General features: G+C 36.8%; 4 protein-coding genes across 8 annotated transcripts; 1 reads left to right on the forward strand and 3 right to left on the reverse strand.

Annotated features, from left to right (window-relative positions):
* Window positions 312-2261, reverse strand: LOC104757185 (protein NUCLEAR FUSION DEFECTIVE 6, chloroplastic/mitochondrial-like). 4 transcript variants are annotated; one of them, XR_762379.2, is made up of 5 exons: window positions 2013-2260; window positions 1793-1908; window positions 1035-1076; window positions 694-759; window positions 312-497 (listed from the first exon to the last, which is right to left on the reverse strand). XR_762379.2 is itself a non-coding variant. In XM_010479911.2 (4 exons), exons 1-3 carry the CDS (start codon window positions 2162-2164, stop codon window positions 1057-1059), a joined length of 288 nt encoding a protein of 95 aa, XP_010478213.1. In that variant the 5' UTR covers window positions 2165-2261; the 3' UTR covers window positions 312-497; window positions 1035-1056. The 4 variants fall into 4 exon arrangements, 3 of the variants coding, with proteins under 3 accessions (XP_010478213.1, XP_010478212.1, XP_010478214.1); XM_010479911.2 differs by lacking the exon at window positions 694-759 and having other exon boundaries at window positions 2013-2261; XM_010479910.2 differs by lacking the exon at window positions 1035-1076 and having other exon boundaries at window positions 2013-2258.
* On the reverse strand, window positions 3311-4651 carry LOC104757186 (GATA zinc finger domain-containing protein 14-like). The gene has a single exon (XM_010479913.2). The coding sequence runs from the start codon at window positions 4589-4591 to the stop codon at window positions 3578-3580; it is 1014 nt and encodes a 337-aa protein (XP_010478215.1). The 5' UTR covers window positions 4592-4651; the 3' UTR covers window positions 3311-3577.
* On the reverse strand, window positions 8854-11742 carry LOC104757187. The gene is made up of 9 exons (XM_010479914.2): window positions 11439-11742; window positions 11201-11328; window positions 10718-10765; window positions 10463-10576; window positions 9951-10001; window positions 9772-9828; window positions 9499-9654; window positions 9329-9409; window positions 8854-9242 (listed from the first exon to the last, which is right to left on the reverse strand). The coding sequence occupies exons 1-9, from the start codon at window positions 11578-11580 to the stop codon at window positions 9186-9188; spliced, it is 834 nt and encodes a 277-aa protein (XP_010478216.1). The 5' UTR covers window positions 11581-11742; the 3' UTR covers window positions 8854-9185.
* Window positions 12253-20559, forward strand: LOC104757188 (homeobox-DDT domain protein RLT1). 2 transcript variants are annotated; one of them, XM_010479915.2, is made up of 17 exons: window positions 12253-12742; window positions 12851-13354; window positions 13493-13563; window positions 14034-14399; window positions 14491-14580; window positions 14691-14855; window positions 14981-15203; window positions 15694-15794; window positions 15962-16048; window positions 16160-16312; window positions 16397-16552; window positions 16701-16910; window positions 16998-18176; window positions 18300-18854; window positions 18961-19065; window positions 19167-19409; window positions 19513-20559. In XM_010479915.2, exons 1-17 carry the CDS (start codon window positions 12553-12555, stop codon window positions 20299-20301), a joined length of 5187 nt encoding a protein of 1728 aa, XP_010478217.1. In that variant the 5' UTR covers window positions 12253-12552; the 3' UTR covers window positions 20302-20559. The 2 variants fall into 2 exon arrangements, with proteins under 2 accessions (XP_010478217.1, XP_019095035.1); XM_019239490.1 differs by having other exon boundaries at window positions 14034-14363.

Here is a 20559-nt window from a genome sequence, read left to right on the forward strand (position 1 = left end):
GGATGAGAATGAGGAATTTGTACACCCATTTTGGAAAATTTACATGACTTTCTTGTTCGTTTCCGAGTCACTGAAGTCAAGGAATCAAATTGTATACTAAATTCAGCAATACGTGTGGACTCTACGTTCGTCACATGTGATGTTTTAAGGCTTTGACTACTGTGGCTCCTTGGTGGTCTTTTTATTTAGACAATATGAATATCATCAAGTCAAATCAAAATCTAGCTATGATGTCTTACTCTATATTAACATTGCCTCTTCAGTTTCAAGAGATATAATTTCGGATGCATACAAAGTAGAAGGCGATGTGATGTAAGAAGTAAGAACTCATGTTAACTGATTCAAGAAATTCACTTGATATTTATAAAGGTAAATAAAGTAGTAGAAAACATTTGCAGGAACCACTTCTTATGGTTTAAAAATCAACACAAGTGGTCTAACAACTCTTAAAACAAATCTTCCTGGCTACTGCAATGGTGAGAAGAAGAGTCATCCATCTACAACAACAGAATACAAACACTCCATTAGAACTTTTCGACACAATTTATCAAAGTAAAACAGAAAATGGTAAAACTTGTGACCTAAAAGATGCGACTCGGTTATTATCACTTCTAATGGTTTCTCTCTATAAACTGCCCTAAGATCAAGTTCAAGAGACCAAAGAAAAAAAAAACAGCTTCATTTCACCACCACCTTGTCTTAGACTGCATGCATCGCTGACCTCTCCCCAGTAATTTCATCATACATCATCATTGCAATCTGAGTGAATACAATTGTGTATCAGTGTGATTCTTATGCCGATGACAAGTGTTCTACTCCCAGAGGTTCATAGAATATATAACAGCATGTCAATATTCCAAGCATATTCAATCTCATTAACAACGAAGCCTATCACACAGAATCAACCACAAAACTAACCCATTTTTCTTGGAGTTTTTTTTGCTTAAGAAAATCCCTTTTTGAAAAAATCTATAACTATGATGGCAAATCAAGTAAAAGACCTAACTCCAAGACCAGAGGATAAATTGACTCACATCACTCTTGTTGATAGTTCTTTCATCTAGTCTCGTCTAGCCCTACAAAGGAAAAAAAAAGATTGATTTTTGGCTCAGTGAATGCAACACATTGGACAATTGGGTAAAAATATGTAGAAAAGATGCCAAAAGACAGACTCTGCTAAAGGTTACTGATACTTGAGTAGAATGTTATACTATTCTAGGAAAACATTGGATGCAGAAGAAAAAAATTTGTAATAAAAAAGGACTTCTGATCCTAAGAACATCAAGATCTCAAGGGCATAGACCTATTAATACTAATGCTGGGACAAATCCAGACATAAGGAAAGTAAAATCCCATAAGAAACTTAGGTGCTCATCAATACTGCACACAACAAATAAAACTCAGAGGTGCCAGAGAAGTGTAGAACTAAAAGAAACCATGAACTCATAAAAAAGCCACATTCACTACACTAATAGAGTCACGATCCACGACTGTTTATGTACAAACATAACAACTCTAAACCGAACCCACACCAACAACCGGAACATGGGAAAATCCACAAGCACATGATGGATATATAAGAGCTAACATATGATCAATGGCTGAATCATTACCACTATTTTGCAACAAACTGACGAATCAAGTCAATTGTCTAATCAATAACCTAACATTCACCTAAAAGACTAGACTAAAACAAAAGTGGCATTTTTTAATTAAAGTTTAGTTGGTGCATTTCAATCATCGGACAACGAAACTGACAATACAGGATCGCGATAAGAACAGAGTGAGGTACCTTCAACGATCCAACCACGGCGTGAAGCTGAGAGCATCGAATTGAGCAAAGCTGAAGCAGTGGCAGTGTGGTAAGGGAGCATCGTCTCCACACAACTGCTCAGTTCCACGGGTGATCTTTCATTCCAAACAAAATTCGCAAGTCAATAAACTCAGAACTGAGTATAGAACGAACTTAGCGACAAAATCAGTGCTCTCTGGGTTAAGAGAAGATTTTTTACCTGAAAATGCGGTTTGAAAGAGGGCTCTGTTTAGGCATCCGAAACGCGGAACGTGCCGATGATGGCATAGGCTTGGGTCCGGTGGAGAACCTCGACGCGGCGGCGGATGCTCGGCTTGCGGCGGAGCGGAAGACTGACCTGGCGGCGGACATTGAACGATTCGGATCTTTCGATTTGGGGTTTTTTTTTTTCCTTCTTGGAGAGGAGAGAAAGAGATTAGGGCTTTTGCGAAGGGTTTTTGCGTAAGGGATCAGATGCAGCTGCGCTTACTGGAAGCTTGGTGGAATTGCTTGCGAATAAGTGACACGTGTCAACTCACTTATTTAAAGTTTTTGGTATGGAACATGTAGTAGTATTTTGCGCATGTTGGAAAATTTTGAACATTCATAGTTTCACTTGCAGAACCTGGAATTTTTTTTGTTGAAGTGTCACTCAATCTATCTAAATTCTAAAGACACACACTGTTGTTTTAGCTACGATTTCACGATTAACACAGAAAAATATGTTTAATATAATATATAAACTAAAATTTGTAAATATTTGTGCCGGCATGGTGGTAATATTTTTACTATTTAATAATTTGATTTCTTTTAGGAAAAAGTTAATAAATCCAGAAAAGGAAAAAAAGGGGTTATAATTTGTGCTTTATGTTGGCCGTGATTAGCGGAATTGGGACTTTTCTTTTCCTCGTAAAGACTCGAGAGAGTGGATTCTTATTGCTAATGTTAAGTGAGTGCCTTTGGAACTGTCGTTGTCTTTTACTTGTCCCGGCGTTTCTCTTGGTCTTTTCCAGGCCATATTACCCCATTACACTAAATTCCTATTGTATACTAAGGACACTACTATTTAAGGAGACCATATATATATACGAATGTCATAAACGTGATTGAAGGTAATAAATGTTTATTGGTTTGACAACTTTGATAGCCGCCTAATACGAGTGTGGCAAACTGTTGATGCACCCAACTAAACATTAAGCCACATCTTTGAGAAGATTTTTGTGGCGTCGACAATAACTATTTTCGATTTCAATCTAGTGGAGTATATGTTTTCTAGTTCCATTAAAATTAAATATTTGTTGTGCAAGTAATTATTACTTTCTCTGTTGCACTTACGCAAGGAGGAAGAGGCATCTTCATGTCCCCCCATTATAAATCATTATAAGTTGTCACGTTTGGTCCCATTTTAATAATGGAGATCCACACAGTCTTTAACTAATTTTTTAATTTCTTTATAACAAAATTACCAAAAAGTGATTAAATTAACATCAGAGAATAATAGCATAAAGTAGCACCATATATATAAACTAGTATCTTTCTTTTCTCCAAATAATATATGCAAACGCAAACATCAAAGTTCAAAAACCCATAAAAAAGCAAACCCACCTCAACTTAAAAAAAAAAACACAAACCCCTTTCACTTTTAATTTGTTGCAATGATAACAACGATATAGTTTTGACTAAACAACGATAAGTAATATAACTTAGTTGAAAATAAAAGAAAGTGCTTCTGAAGAGTGTTGTAGCTAGTCGTAGTCTTGAGAGGAAATCAAATAACAATCTTCATCAAGGCTTGAACTGATTAGTGCCTTGCCCCGCAACAAACTCCTCAGTCTGTTCGTTCTCCCACTCGGAGTTGTATGGATCCTTAAAACTGTTCTCCTCGTTGTCGTTGTTGTTGTTTCCGTACGAGTACGATTGCTGGTCGTAGTTAGTCTCTGTCGCCGGAGATGAATAGAAACCGGCGGGGCTTTTGCTGTGAGGCTTCCGGTAGTAATGGCCGTGGTTTCTTGCGTTGTAAAGATCGTAATAGTAGCTACCTTTCTCCATGAACCTTGTGTCACTCATGCCTTGTCTCTCCAAATTGTGGCTGTAACCTTTGTACGGCGTTTCACGTTCTAGCTCTGTCCCATAAGCGTTAGAGTTGTAGAAGCTTCTCTTGTTGTCTCCATTGTTCTGAGAGAAAGACTCTTCCTTCACGTTTTCATCGTACTTGTTGTTGTTGTTGTTGTTGAATTCTTCATTGGCGTACTTGTTGTTGAACTCTTCCTTGGGGGTTTCATCGTACTTGTTGTTGGTGTTGAACTCTTCCTTGAAGTTTGCATTGTACTTGTTGTTGTTGTTGTTGTTGAACTCTTCGTTGTTGTAACCGTTGCTGCCGTAGCTCTCTGTATCCTTCGGGTACTTTTCGTCATAGTTGTTGAAAGACTCCTCAGTCTCGCTCAGGCTTGGAGTAGAGAAAGTCTTGCTGTTGACTTTGTCATCGTACTTGTTGTTGTTGTTGTTGAACTCTTCTTTGTTGTCATTGTAGGTGGTCTCGTGACCATACAAGCCATAGCCGTTTCCGGACTCGGGGACAAAGGTAGGATCCTGTTCTTGCTCTTTCTTGTTGGGGATGGATTCATCTACTGTTGTTTTCTCGCTGGTCTCGAGAGGGATAACATTGTTAGGGTTTTGGTCTTTGGGAGAGTCTCTGTGGAATTTCCCAAAGAAGTAGCTATCTCTAGCATGGATTTGAGTGGAGAGAAGAATAAGTGTAGTGAAGAAGAAGAAGAGGGAGCTTCTAGTGGAGAAAGCCATGATGTGTGATAGTGTGATAGAGAGAAGAGAAGGGACAATTAGATATTGTGGGTTTATGGAGAGCTAGTGTGAGCTTTATATATATCGAAAGATTCTAAGCTGAGCCTTTTTTTTTTCTTTGTTCTTTTACTCTTTTTCTTTAGAAATTGTGGACTTTTTTTTTTATGTGTTTTAATTTGAAGTCGTTAGGTGGAAATGGGGACTGGATAGGTGATAATGGTTGATGGTGGGTCCTTGAGGATGAGATGATTTTTCAAAGAGGTAGCTCAGCTTTCTTGCCTATAAGATTAATTTAACAGAAAAAGGTAATTAACCATTTTGGTTTGTTAACTTTGACAAACAACAATTATCGACTAGTTTAGTTGAGGTGATCATCTCATGAGAACATGGATCGTATTTTAGTTGGTTTGTTGAAAACAAATATGGACTAGGAATAGACAGGGATGCTTTTGTTTTTTCCCCTTCGTTCATGTCATACTGTCATTGTTTCTGATCAGCAGCTTAGGAGTTGGAACCAAAATTTAAGTCCTATCATAAAAGTCTTTCATATTGTTAGCATTAGTTGGAACTTGGAAGTTACATATTTTTCAAGAAATCCAAATTTATTTGTTTTCATATTTGAATTGCATTAGACTAATTAACTTTCAACAGAATTTTTTTTAATAATGTAATACATCTAAGTATATAACCCATGAATCAATAGTCAAATTAAGTTTATAAGTTACCCAATTGATATGATACATTTTATACATAAGAAAACTGTTATGCATCAGGCTCAAATTGCACTAGGCCAATCCACATGGTTATTACTAAAACTTTCATAGTATCTTAATTATATAGTCTTAAGTGATAAACATGCATACATTTTTTTTGTCAGTATTTCGAGAAAACATGGAGTAGCTAGAAAATTTTGTGTTGTTTATAAACATTATTCTTCCTAATTAAGCCCCCTAAAAAAATCGACATAATAGTGTCAAGTTGATAATTGAATAGCCTCGAGATGCTTTCTTATGTAAAAATCACTTTATAGTTATGTCTCCAACTTTCCCGATCTTCAAGCAAACTTCTATTTGATTATTTCGGATGGTCAGACAAAACCACATTTATATAAAGCTGATTTGAAATGCTCCAGTAATCTTTATTCATCATGTACTACTCGTAATCATTCTTGCTTTATCCTACGACCAAACATGAATAATATATATCGGGCCATTTGGTCCGATCAACATAAACATCCAAAGAAGATACTATGTGAATCTGTTATCAAATGCTGTAGGAAAAGGCAATACTCCGATCTTTATATTAAGAATTTCAATTGTTCAATGGCGATTGTAAGTTGCAAACCTAAACAAGACCTAACAAAGATAATTATTTTGCATTGAAAACTTTAGCAACACAATTCTTCGGCGAATAAATGAACCAGTTGTATCATTGGAGCAACATAAACTTCTGTATAATAGTAAAATGTTAGAAAAAGAAAAACGGATGTTACAAATTAACCCACTGCTGGCAGTTAACTTTTTTCTATATACTTTTTTCTTGAGCAAAACATTTTCTATATACAAGTATATTATAGTTATGAAAACTTAATATTTGGAAAAATATTGTATCATTCGACGAATTATCATAAATAAATGTATTTAGGTGCGTATTTCATAATAAATTGCAAAAATTTGAGAATGAAACTGTAACCAAACAATAGATTATTAATTATAAAAAAATAAGATCATTTACCTAATTAATTTGGTAATGACCCAATTTGGAACGAGTACTTTGAGAATTTTGGGTATTTTTAAAAATAATTAGATAGTTTTTGAAAATTATAATTTATTTTTGGATAATTTCGACCGGCTAACTAAAATTAAATATTCAGCAGAGAATTCGAATCTCCTGTTTATTTTTTTTACCGAATCCCTATTAATAAATATTTTTTATTTATGAAAACAAAAAAAAATCAAAAACAAATCTCAATCTTCGTCCCTTAGCTCCGTTCGTATCTTACTCCGAGCTCAGCCCAGCATCAATGGCGACCAACTTACAGCATGTGGATCAGCAACTTAATGAGATGCAACTCCTTGATCCTTATTAATAAACATTTTCTAATGAGTAATTCTTTAAAGAGAAAAATCATAGGATTTTGGTAATTTTGGATATTTTTGAAAATATTTTGAGAGGTTTTGAGAAGTATAATTTCCACTAACTATTTAAATTAAATATTCAAATGAAGACTTTATATATTTCGTGAAGTAATTAGCCATTTTGGAACATGTACTTTCAGAATTTTGGTATTTTTGAAAATAGCTAGATAATTTTAAAAATGTAATTCTTTTTGGATAATTTTAACTAACTAAATAAAATTATATATTCAAGATGAATTCGGTTATCCCATCTAATTTTTTTACACAATCTCTATTAAAATAATTGTCTAACGAGTAATTATTTAAAAGAGAACGATCATAAAACAAAAAATTCTGATGGATATGGGACGAGGGGAGACGAGATGGAACATAATAAACGAGACAGGACGGATAGAAACGTATTTCCCGTTCCAAAATAGATACGTCTAAGTTATAGACGCATAATAATCCAAACTAAAACCAAATTGAAATCTGATATTTGGATTTTATACCAATATTATACAAATACTTAAATTATATATTTAAACTAATACAATTATATGAAAATATTTTGTCCGTGCTGTAGCACCACTACCTAGTACAATAAGTCAGGGCGAATGAGCCATCAAAAACATGAACAATCGAAATATTGAATTATCTCCAATGGGTTTGCAAATGTGTTTTTTCCTTCTTTTTTATAAAGCAAATTAAAACTTGCTCGTCCTTCCTCTGTGGTGTGATTTCATTTTGTCCGGAAAAGGAGAAAGAAAATATGATAATAAAAAGAAAAAAACAAAAAATAACAAAGAGGGGAGAAATTGAGAGGCGAGTAAATAATGCGAGGATTGAGGAAGGGTTAGTGGGATTGCCCCCAATCCCACTGATCACAATGGAGACACTAATACACATATCATGTGACCCTAAGCCACTACTCTCGCGCTAGTCTCTATTGTGTGTGACAAAATTTCGTGGCTCTATATTTCGTCGTTTATACAGTATATTGTCTTCATCATACAAACTACAATGATACATTTCTAACTTCTAAAAGACATGCAGTCAAAAATTATATAAAATATCAAATTTTGTTTCTCGGTAATTAGATCTCTTTGTAGCTAAGTAATATACATGAACAAAAAATAGTACTAGGACTTATGAAAAGTAGTAGTTAAGAAATACAATTGTCAACCGAAAGATGAAAAAAAGAAGATAAATATGTCACTAAATAATTTCAACAACATTGAGTAATTTGCGGGAATGTGTACGAGAGAGTAGGTATTTTCTCGTTTTCAGACATTGAGAGACATATCAAGGAGCACTCCAACCATTTAAGAAAGCTAAAAGGATCATTTAACATAATAATAAAAGCTGAAAGGAATATAAAATGAGAAGAATAAAGTATCCGTAGTTTCTTTTATACTTATAAATAAGAGAAGGATACAATGAAAATAAAAAAGTAACACCATTCAATAAAAGGGTTTAAAAAAAAAACATAAGTAGTTTGACCCCCCCCAACAAAAATACAAGAGTAATGAAATTAATCAATCAAAGACTCGAAAGTGTTGAGAGAGATGTTGTGGCGTGACTAGCGGAAATGGGACAACAAAAGAGGTCGTGCGGTGGGAGTGAAGACTTGAGCTGTGTAGGACCTTTCGACAACTACAAGCAATCTTTTTAGAAATCCATGCTACACATAACTAGTCAAATTATAATTTCATTCATCTATTAACTTCAATGGTTTTGTTGCCTTATAGTATCTCTTTCTTTTGATCCGCCAATTCAATTTTTATGTTCAGAGCCAAACTCAGACCTATCATTTCAGCCAATGGCTAACTTCTAAAAACCTGATTGAGAATATGTAACATTAAGAGGATTGATTGTTACTTTATTTAGTGGATTTATAAGTTAAGAAATAAGGTAATAATATGTTTTCTTTTTGATAAGAGGTTGATCTTTGAAACTACTCGTTTCACACTACAAACGAATGAATGATCAAAATCTATTGTACAAATGGAATTTCGCTATGTCTTGCAGAGAATGTGTAAGAGATTATCTTCAGTATTATCCAATATTGTGGTCTTCCTGCAGATTAGTCCATGTTATTTGTTTGTCTTTTTTCTCGATTAAACCAAAACACACCAAACCCTACGGGCAGTAAGCCTACCGTTACTGGCACGTTCCACAACTAACGGTTTAACAAACGAACAAGGACTGACTTTTGTCTGCATCTCTTTGGATGGTCTCTTCTTCAATTACAAAACCCAATGTTTTTTCTTTTCTACTCCCAAAAATTAATCTTGGATACATACAACTGTGCACCCCACCCAATACTAACTGGTTTAAACCGGTAATCGGTTTGCTCATGGATGCAGTTGATCGTAAGGATCCACCTTAAAGCTTAAAATACTAGACAATGTTTTGAGCCATAAGAAGAAAAACATGACTGATGCATCGGTTGATTATGTCATCCAGAAATCAACCTAGGAAGAGAGTAAGATCCAAGCTCCAAACACCGGGAAAGTAATCACTGCAGATGCCTGGAGATTTCATTTTACAGATTTTGATTAAGGATCACACAAATCGAACAACCATTTACCAGTTCTGAGAATATGGACTGACATACCATGAAAAACACCACTTCTCTGTTTGCAAGCGCTGCTGTGATCTCGGTTTTTCCCATCTCATTCTTGATGAAGCCTTGTAACTATAAAGAAATCAAAGCAAAGCGCGGTTACAGAATCATTCGATCTAAATATTATGGAGAGGGTGAAATGTCATTATTTGAAACAAAACCTGGTGGTGATATTTGGTAACAGCTGCCCAGAGGCTTTCTAACCGTGACTGTGCTTGTGTAAGATATGGTTGCACAGAGAAAACCTTCTTTCCCTTCCAGTGAATGTCGAATGACTCATGAAATTTGGAGAGATGTCTTTGGATGTCGCTCATGAGCTAAACAGATACAAAAGAGATAAAATGAGAAGCTATGAGATGATTAAACGACGGTTTAAGTGTCATTTCCTCGGATTTCATATAATTGTTACTTCGACAGCTGGATTTGGATTTTACCTTCACGAACGAGCATCTGCTAGGTGTGTGACGCCTTCGGTTGTTGAATTCTCTCATCTTCAAGATGCAATTGGAACAGAAAAACCCATCATCAGTGATGTGAATTTATACAACACTTGATAACAACTCATGAGATTCAACTACATTAAATGACAAACTTATATGCTAAGATTAAAGACCTGCTCAAGATGCTGAACCTGAATCCACTGCTCCGTAACAACTTCTACCATCTAAAATGATAAAGAAAGAAGGTCAGAACCCCATGAACTTGAAGAATTTGGTGACAACAACACTCTGAAAACTCATGTACATACTAAACACATCATAATCAGACAGATTTCATTTGCTGCCATAACAAAAAGGATAAACAAAACAAGATAAGCACAAAGCCAAACAGAAGTAGGGTGATTAGTTACTACAAATAACAATTTAAGTTACAGAGATGATCAGATGCTTAAATACCTACTAACAAGAAGGTTTCTGTCAATATAATATATGTTTGTTTCCCCGAGGATCCAAACATATTTGAGTTACATTCAAATTTTAAAAAGAAAAGAATCAGTCGGAACTTTTGTATAATTTTCTATGAAGTGAACTATGAGATGATTCTGATTTACAAAGAAACATTCACATATGTGTGTTTGGATAGAAAATCAAAGGAATGGGTAAAGTCAAACAAGCCAATAATCACCTGTTTAACTTCCAAAGCCTTAGCTTTAACTTTACCCTCTGCATCTCTAGCTTTATCCTCTAAAATGTGAAGCTCGAAGTTAGTTGTTCGCAAGGCAGCCCATAGTTTTTTAACCTAGCATTGCCGACCCTGTTGTTTAGATTAGTGGAGTTGAAGAGAAAGTGGCAGAACACAATTTGGGATATAAACCAAAAAAAAAAAACACTTTGAGAGAACTAAACCAAAGAATTTGTATAGCCACATGACCGAGCTAACCTCTTCTTCCAACTCAGTTATCCTCTTTTGAACCAAAGGTAGGCCGCTCTGAGATCAAATAGTAAATGTCAGCAATGCAACTACCATGATAAAAATATTGTCACAGTACACAACTCAATTAAGAAACTGATCCCAAACAGAATCAAAGACCCTAAGTCAAGAGCGACAACTTACTCAAACCCTGCATATGCTTCTAAGGGTTTTAATTATACAACCAGGCAAGTTTACGTAGCACAAATACTTAAACATCTTATATCACAGGTGTAACAACTGATACTATACAGAAGTAGCAGCTATAACTATGATGATTAAGCTCAGTAAATTTGTCGAGTAAACATGAGTACATTACTCAGTAAATCATATGAGAGAGCCTCAAGACCAAAACAGACGATCTAATGAGTGTCCTAGAGGAACTCTCTAATGCCCTTCTAAACTTGCATCCATTGAATTCCCAATACATTTGCCTTAGAGAACAAAACAAACCTCGTCACTGAATGAAGCAGACTGCAAACTTTGGATCTGAATTTCAGCATCTTGGATCAACTTCTCACGCTCTTTCAAGTAGAGGGTCTTATCTTCCACCTTCTGTATGGTCGCCTCAAGAACAGCTTCTACACGAGATCAGAGCCAGTCGATTCCCAGCAAACCAAAACAATACAATTAGCACACAAACAAAAAAGAAAAGTTTTTTTTTTGTTCAAGAACAGCTAAACTTGATTACCCAATTGAGATATTATGAGCTTAGCTGCGTCCAGATCATTGACCAAGTTCTGATTAGAACCGATCTCCTGGATTTCAGATGAGAAAACGCAGAGTGGTGAAACGAAAATGGCAAGAAACAGAGGAGCCAAATGCATCCACATTCTCTATTCACCGGAGTTCTTAGTTCCCCGCACCCGAAACTAAGAAAGCAGGTTCGTCTCTTCTTCTTCTTCTTCAACGAGATTTTGGAGTCAAAAGCTTCCGAATTCGAATCGTACTTTCTCAATTCAGGGACGAGGACTGAACCGGGTTTCAGAAATCTAAATTGAACCGGTTTTTACGTGGTTTAAAAAAATCATTTCAAAACGACAGGAATTGTAAACTCAAAAACAGTAAACGGCAAGACTTTTATTCTCAACAACACAAGTTGTTCCTCAAGAAATGAAGAAACTGGAGATCATCATGTAAACAACACGCGGATCTGTGAACGACAAAAAAAAAACAAAACAAAAGTGAAAAAGACCAAAGCTTAGCTCGCTCGTATTAAAAACATCACAAAAAGCCTTTGAAGAGAAGACTTGTATTAATTAGTCTAATCCATCCAATACACATTTTAAAAAGGTTCGAAAGTGTTTAAGACTTGATGATGCATCATCATCTCATAAACACATCAACGGCAGAAACACACATATAACATATAAGCACGCGATTCGCTGTAGATAGAATCCTCAACTCAAGTTTCGATTTTTTTTTCTTTTTCTTTTTACGAAAAAAACGTTTTTTTTTTTTTTTCTAATTAATAATAAGAGAAACAACAAGAAAGATTTTAATTAGGAGAAAAGAGGAAAAGAAAAAAAAAAAAAAAGAATATGAAGGAGGTTGAAATTGAGATGAGTGGTACGAGCCCTGTTGTTTGTTTTTCTTCCTTTTTGGTTTTTATCGATTTTACTATTATTATTGTTCTTCTTCTCCTCTTCTTATATATTCTTTTATTTTTTACGTTTTTCGACCATTATAATTTTTTTGGGGATCAAGGGTTTGTTTGTAGGAAGCCCTAGTTTTTGTTTTTGTGTTCTTCTTTCTATTGTGTGGTGATTCCTGCGGCCGTTTCTGGGTTTCGTTCCTCTTTTCACATGGAGATGGGTTCTGATGAAGAAGAAGATCATCAGATCAGGAGCGTTGCCGATGGTGGTGGTGGTGGTGGTGGTAGCAGCAATAACAAGAAGAAGAACAAGATTGATAATTCCTCCTCCTCCTCCGCTAAGCCTAAGCGTCAGATGAAGACTCCGTTTCAGCTTGAGACCTTGGAGAAAGTTTATTCAGGTTCCTTCTTTCTTCAATTTTGATTCTTCTTATCTTCTTCTTCGTTTCCTCTTTGTTTTGCTTAGTGTTGCTGTGAATTGTTCTTCTTTCTTTGATTTTTGGATTCAGAGGAGAAGTATCCTTCGGAGGCGACGAGGGCTGATTTGTCTGACAAATTGAATTTGACAGATCGACAGTTACAGATGTGGTTTTGTCATAGACGTCTCAAGGACAAGAAGGATGATCAGTCTCTGTCCTCCAAGACTCCGGTTAAATCTGCCGTCCCCGCTGTTCGACCGCCTCCTCCTGCTTTAGCCTCTTCCGTTAACGATTTGCCTCCTTCTAGATCGGTTCCTGAACAGGACTCCGGATCTGGTTCGGATTCTGGTTCAGGTTGCAGTCCTTATTCTGACTCCAGGAGGAATTTTGCCAGTGGTAGTAGTAGCTCTCGTGCTGAATTGGATGAATACGAGACTATGGGAAAGCCTAGCTATGAGCCAAGGTTGTCGGCCATGGTGCGTAGAGCTATTGTCTGCATTGAGGCTCAGTTAGGGGAGCCCTTGAGAGATGATGGACCTATTCTTGGCATGGAGTTTGATCCGTTGCCCCCTGGTGCTTTCGGTACTCCTATTGGTATACATTACTTTCTATGTTTGCTGACTTACATTACTCGAGTATTATAAACCAGTCTTTGTCTTAGTATTACACTTCATGTCTATCAGGCTCTGTTTGTTTTCCGCTCTCTAACCTTGTTCTTTTTTGTCATTGTAGCGATGCAGAAGCACCTACTTCATCCATATGAGAGCAAAATGTATGAACCACATGATGTCCGGCCTCGAAGAGTTAGTTTTCTGCCGAAACTGATACGCTCTATTTAGTTTGTTTATTCTTAGTTAAATTGTGCCTCCTAGATATTTGTAGAGGGGGACAGCCTGAACGTGAATCAGAGAATGCAAATGCTGCCGAGTTACCATGAAACTCTATAATTTAGATGCAACCTATTTATTACTTCATGCCACTTTGAGAAACTACTTAGGAATTGATTCTATCCGTTGAGATCTCTTATATGATAAATTGACCAGTTGAAGAGTTTATAATAAACTGATGGTCTATGATTTTTATGGTAGGAATAATTTTTCGAGTTCTCATTGCACAAAGGCTGACATATTGGTCTTATGGGAGTCATAAGTTTTTGATCATTGTTAGGAAGATGAACTCTGCTTTGCTGTTTATATTCTCTTTCTTGTCCATTCATGTAATCACATTTTGTTTTTACTACTTTGCTGAACTTATTTGCTTTTGTTGATTATAGTCTCAAGCTGCTGCCCGTTCTTTCCATGAGCAACAATCTCTGGATGATCCGTCTTCCTTTACACCTGAGGTGTATGGACGATACTCTGAAAATCATGCACATGGTATGGACTATGAAATTGCACATCCTAGGAGTTCATCATTTATGCACGAGAATGGGTCTTTACCAAGGTCCTACGGTACTCCTGGGTATGTGTCTCGTAATTGTTCTACATCTCAACAAGACATGCCAAGCCCCATTGTTGCATCAGCTCATCGTGGGGATAGATTCCTAATGGAAAAGGACTCATCAGTCCTTGGTACAGAAGATCCATACATGTTATCTGACGGGGTGCGTAAGAGTAATGATGTGCATAGGAAGGGAAAGGTAACTTCCTACGCCAACTTTTAATTTCATCTGTTTTTGTCCAATGATGTGTTTTGTTGTAATGTCAATTGTCCATGTTTTACTCTCACAGATTCACGATGTTAGACTTGGAAGAGGGAGTGAAACCCGAGAGAATCGTGGACCAAAAGATCTTGAGAAACTAGAAATTCAGAAGAAAAAAGTATTTTCTCTTCATATATCATTACTTGTTACTGATTATTAGAAAGATCTTATTGTCTTTGATTAGCATCACTGTAACATATATTGACGATTTGATGCTTGTGTCCTCAGAATGAAGAACGCATGAGAAAAGAGATGGAAAGGAACGAACGTGAGAGGCGTAAGGAAGAAGAGAGGTTGATGCGTGAAAGAATAAAAGAAGAGGAGAGGTTACAGCGTGAGCAGCGACGTGAAATGGAAAGAAGAGAAAAGTTCTTACAGAGAGAAAATGAAAGGGTAAGTTTGGAAAACTATGCCCAGTTGTTATTCTTCATTATTTTGTATTAATACTGCTGAGATTGAGCAACCTTTGTGACAAGAGTTCGGAAAATGATAATTATCTTTTTGTTGACATGTTAAAGGCGGAGAAAAAGAAGCAAAAAGAAGAGATTCGTCGAGAGAAAGATGCTATTAGACGCAAGATTGCCATTGAGAAGGCAACTGCACGTAGAATTGCCAAGGAGTCTATGGATCTAATTGAGGATGAGCAGCTAGAACTGATGGAATTGGCTGCTATTAGCAAAGGATTGCCCTCGGTATTACAGCTTGATCATGACACATTGCAAAATCTTGAACTGTACAGAGGTATGCTCTTTCTTCCAAAAGTGTGAAATTGATTTAGCTAGTAGTGGATTTGGTAATCACGACCTTTAACGGTCTACTTAGTTTGTAGGCTTCACAATAAACGAACGGTCTGTAGCATTCCAATTATTTTGGTTATTAGTCTTTTTCATCTGAATTTTAACCTTAGTATTAAATTTTACGTTTACAGTTTGGTACATGCTATGGCCTTGTCTGGAATATTACATATTGATGTAGCATGTTAGAACACTACCGAGAAAACTTGCTTTTACTTTCAGTTGATTATTTTTGTTGTCAATACGTTGCTTTCTAGATTGGGTAGTAGCTTTTATATTTGCTTTCTTTTACTAATCTATCTCCTTGTTATACTTATCAAAATCAAGACAGTCAAAGTAATTTGCTTATATCTAACTCGCGATTGGCTTAGCGTTATTATAGTGTTGTAATTTCTTTCTAGATCTTGCAATTTATCATAGCTATTCTATTTTTTCAGATTCTCTGAGCACATTTCCACCAAAGGGTTTGCAACTAAAAATGCCGTTTGCCATTTCTCCATGGAAGGATTCCGATGAAAGTGTTGGAAATCTTCTAATGGTATGCTCTATTGATCTTTACCGTACATCTGTCTGCTACATTTCATTTCAAATTAGTATTATGATCAGAATAAGTTAGACCAATGTGGAATTAGTTGCATTTGTTTTTTCTCGTTTAAGGAAACCTTTTGCACGTTTCACATTTCTTATATTGTGGTTGCTTTTCAGGTTTGGAGATTTCTGACATCATTTTCTGATGTTCTTGACCTATGGCCTTTTACGCTGGATGAGTTTATTCAGGCTTTTCATGACTATGTAAGTCTCTCTTCAGTACTCATTCTAGATTTCCCTGTTTTCTTGTGTTCAATAGTAGTTGTCTTTCATTTTATTGTTCTTGCTCAGTATATGATATATATCCTATTGTAGGACTCAAGGTTGCTGGGGGAGATACATGTTACTCTTCTGAGATCAATTATACGAGATATTGAAGATGTTGCTCGAACACCCTTTAGTGGAATTGGAAATAATCAATATACTACAGCCAATCCTGAAGGTGGACATCCGCAAATAGTTGAAGGGGTAACTTTCTCCGCCTTTGTATGTTAATATGTTTCTCTTTCTGGTATGTGGGCTTCATCTTTTAGATGCATCTTTTTCCTTCAGGCTTATGCATGGGGCTTTGACATTCGTAGTTGGAAAAAGAATTTGAACTCACTAACATGGCCTGAAGTACTGCGGCAATTGGCACTCTCTACTGGATTGGGGCCTAGGCTGAAGAAAAAAAATTCCCGATTGACCCATACTGGTGACAAAGATGAGGTACTTATTCGTGTTTGTGTTCCCTCTAAATCCTAACTGAGTTATTGCTTAGGATGTAATGTGAAATCCTGGGAGTTAAGCTAGGCTTTTGACATAAAGATGGTTTTCATTATTTCTTAAACATTGTTTTGGTTGGTTGTGTATGCAGGCTAAAGGTTGTGAAGATATCATTTCTACTATCCGAAGTGGTTCAGCAGCTGAAAGTGCTTTTGCACTAATGCGGGAGAAAGGGTTACTGGCTCCACGCAAGTCGAGGCACCGGTTGACACCTGGAACTGTAAAATTTGCTGCCTTTCATGTTCTATCTCTTGAGGGAAGCAAGGGACTGACAGTATTGGAACTTGCTGACAAGATTCAGGTAAATCAATAATCTATATATGGTCTGCAGTTTTCATTGTAATTAAAAATATTTCATTTACATAGTTTTTATGGTTTCAATTGAAAGAAATCCGGACTTCGGGACCTGACAACAAGCAAGACACCAGAGGCATCTATCTCTGTTGCGTTGACAAGAGATGTGAAACTCTTTGAAAGAATAGCTCCTTCGACTTATTGTGTGCGAGCTCCTTATGTGAAGGATCCTGCGGATGGAGAGACGATACTCGCAGATGCCAGGAAAAAGATAAGGGCATTTGAAAGTGGGTTGACAGGTCCAGAAGATGTGAATGATCTTGAAAGGGATGAAGACTTTGAAATTGATATTGATGAGGATCCTGAGGTTGATGATTTAGCCACTTTAGCAAGTGCATCAAAAACTGCCGATCTAGGTGAAGCGAATATTTTGTCTGGAAAGGGGGGAGATACTATGTTCTGTGATGTTAAAGCAGGTGTAAAGAGTGAGATTGAGAAGGAGTTTTCATCTCCTCTTCCAAGCAGTATAAAGAGCATTGTTCCACAACATAATGAGCGGCTTAAAGATACAGCGGTTGGCTGCGTTGATGCTATGGTTGATGAAAGCAACGAGGGCCAATCATGGATTCAAGGTCTTACAGAAGGGGATTACTGTCATCTAAGTGTTGAAGAGCGCCTTAATGCCCTTGTTGCGTTAGTCGGCATTGCCAATGAAGGAAATTCCATCAGAGCTGGTCTTGAGGATCGTATGGAAGCAGCAAATTCTCTTAAAAAGCAGATGTGGGCTGAAGCACAGTTAGATAACAGCTGTATGAGAGATGTACTTAAGCTTGATTTTCAAAACTTAGCAAACAGTAAAACCGAATCAACGATGGGTCTACCAATCATCCAAAGCTCTAATCGTGAAAAGGATAATTTCGATAGAGACCCTTCTGAACTTCTAGATGAAACAAAGCCCCTGGAAGTTGTTTCGAATGATCTCCGTCAATCATCTGCTGATAGAGGACTTATTAATCAGGAGTCCAATATAAGTCAAGAAAATTGTTCTTTCCAACAGGGATATGCTTCAAAGAGATCACGCTCACAATTAAAATCATATATAGGCCACAAAGCAGAAGAGGTGTATCCATATCGATCATTGCCGGTTGGACAAGATCGGCGCCACAATCGTTATTGGCTTTTTGCTGCATCAGCGTCTAAGAGTGATCCATCCTCGGGGCTCTTATTTGTTGAGCTACATGATGGCAAGTGGCTCCTCATTGATTCAGAGGAGGTAATAACATCCTTAACAGTATGTTAAATTCTTTTTAGCTGTAAAAATGTTGAATACCCTTTGGGTTGAGTATCCAGCTTATCTAAGATTTTAACCATGCCTTTGTGAATTTGTTCTGTGTAGGCTTTTGACACTCTGGTTGCATCGCTGGATATGCGTGGGATCAGAGAGTCTCATTTACGCATAATGCTGCAGAAGATCGAGGGATCATTCAAAGAGAATGCACGTAAGAATATGAAGCTAGCTAGGAACCCTTTCTTGAAGGAAAAGAGTGTTATGAATCATTCTCCTACAGATTCTGTGAGCCCGTCTAGTGCTGTATCAGGGTCAAACTCTGATTCAATGGAGACTTCAAATTCTATTAGAGTTGAGTTAGGTAGAAACGACACAGAGAAGAAGAGTTTATCAAAACGGTTCCATGATTTCCAGAGATGGATGTGGACCGAGACGTACAGTTCACTCCCTTCTTGTGCTAGGAAATATGGAAAGAAGAGATCTGAATTGTTAGCAACATGTGCCCTGTGTGTTGCTTCTTATTTGTCTGAGTATACTCACTGCACTTCTTGTCACCAGAGATTGGACATGGTTAATGGTTCAGAAATATTAGATTTAGGTTTGACTGTGTCACCTCTTCCTTTTGGAGTCAGGTTGCTCAAACCACTACTTGTTTTTCTTGAGGTAAAGCATAAATGAACTTTCTCGATTTTTAGTCTACAGTCAGCTTAGGCGCCTGTTCTTATGGTATCAATTCTTGAGAACTCTACAATTTCATTTTTATTGACAGGCATCTATTCCAGATGAAGCTCTTGAATCATTTTGGACAGAGGATAAAAGAAAAATGTGGGGGTTTAGGTTGAACGCATCATCATCACCTGAAGAACTTTTGCAGGTTCCATCATCTTGTTTTTTTCCTTTCCCTAAATTAGTACATCTTGGAAGGAAATGACGTTTCATTTTTAAACCCGGTATTGTCCTTTCTGGTTTTGATAGGTGTTAACTACATTAGAGACTGCCATCAAGAAAGAATATTTGTCATCCAATTTTATGTCGGCGAAAGAGCTCTTGGGAGTTGGTGATGCTGATGCTGATACTTGGGGATCAGTGGACGTTCTTCCATGGATACCAAAGACAGTATCAGCGGTTGCTTTGAGACTTTCAGAACTTGATGCATCCATCATTTATGTGAAGCCAGAGAAACCTGATCTAATCCCTGAAGATGAGAACGAGCAGATTGTAAGTTTTCTAGACCATATTGGTTCAAGAATTTGTGAAAATTGTTACTGTGGTTTTGAAAATTATTTTTATGATTTTTGAATTTGTTACTTTACGTTTGCAGAGCCTTTTCCCTGGAGATTCTCTGTTCAAGGGCAAAGGACCCCGAGAGCAAGAAGACCAAGACGAGGTTGTTCCAAATTTGGGCAATAGACGTAGTAATAAACGTGCACGAGTAAGTTTGGGATCTGGATCAAACAAAAAGGTCAAGAGAAAGAAAGCGCAAGGTGGTCCTAACAGATTTGTTGTTAGTCGGAGAAATGTTGCAGTTGATAATAACTTAATGAGCATGGAGTTGAACCACCAAATCCCTGGAAGAGGAAAGAGGACTGTTAGAAAAAGACCAGAGAGGATCAATGAGGATAATGACCATCTCGTCAATAGAATGGCTGATATTGTTAGGCCTAAAACTCAAGAAATTGAAGAAGATGAGGAAGAAGAAGAGCAAACATTCAGAGACATTGATGAAGACTGGGCAGCAGGTGAAACTCCTAGAGAGATGGACGAGGACTGGGCCAATGAAACACCTAACAGAATGATGACGCCCATGCAAGTGGATGATGAAAGTGACAACAGTGTAGGTGTTGAATCAGAGGATGATGATGTTGATGGTCAGTTTGTGGATTACAGTCAGAGAAACAAGTGGGGATTAGATTGGAATAGTAACGCAAACGAAGCAGCTATGGAGGATGAGGAGGAAGAAGAAGTTGTCGGTGTTGAGCGGGTCGAAGGAGAAGATGACGCAGAAATGAGTGAGAGCTCTGAAGATGATGATGATGATGTTCCTGCTAATAATGCAGCAAACAATTACGACAGAGAATCAGAAGGTGGTTACAGCAGCAGCGATTCATGATCTAGCTTGTGAAGAGGGAAGATTACATTCTTGAAGATATATATATTTTTATTATATAGGAGAAAAAAGAGAGATAGTATCAGAATAGGTTTTCACCTAAGAGAAGCTATAGAAGAAGAACATTTTCTAATTAGTTTTGGTGCAGTTAAAGCCAAAAGCCAAGGCATGTATTTAGCAAATGCCTTTGTTATCATTATAACAATTTCATTATTTTTGTTAAGTGTAAGTTAATGATTCATCATGTGCCAATCTCCAATG

The sequence above is a fragment of the Camelina sativa genome, chromosome 17, assembly GCF_000633955.1.
Source record: "Camelina sativa cultivar DH55 chromosome 17, Cs, whole genome shotgun sequence".
Lineage (NCBI taxonomy): Eukaryota > Viridiplantae > Streptophyta > Magnoliopsida > Brassicales > Brassicaceae > Camelina > Camelina sativa.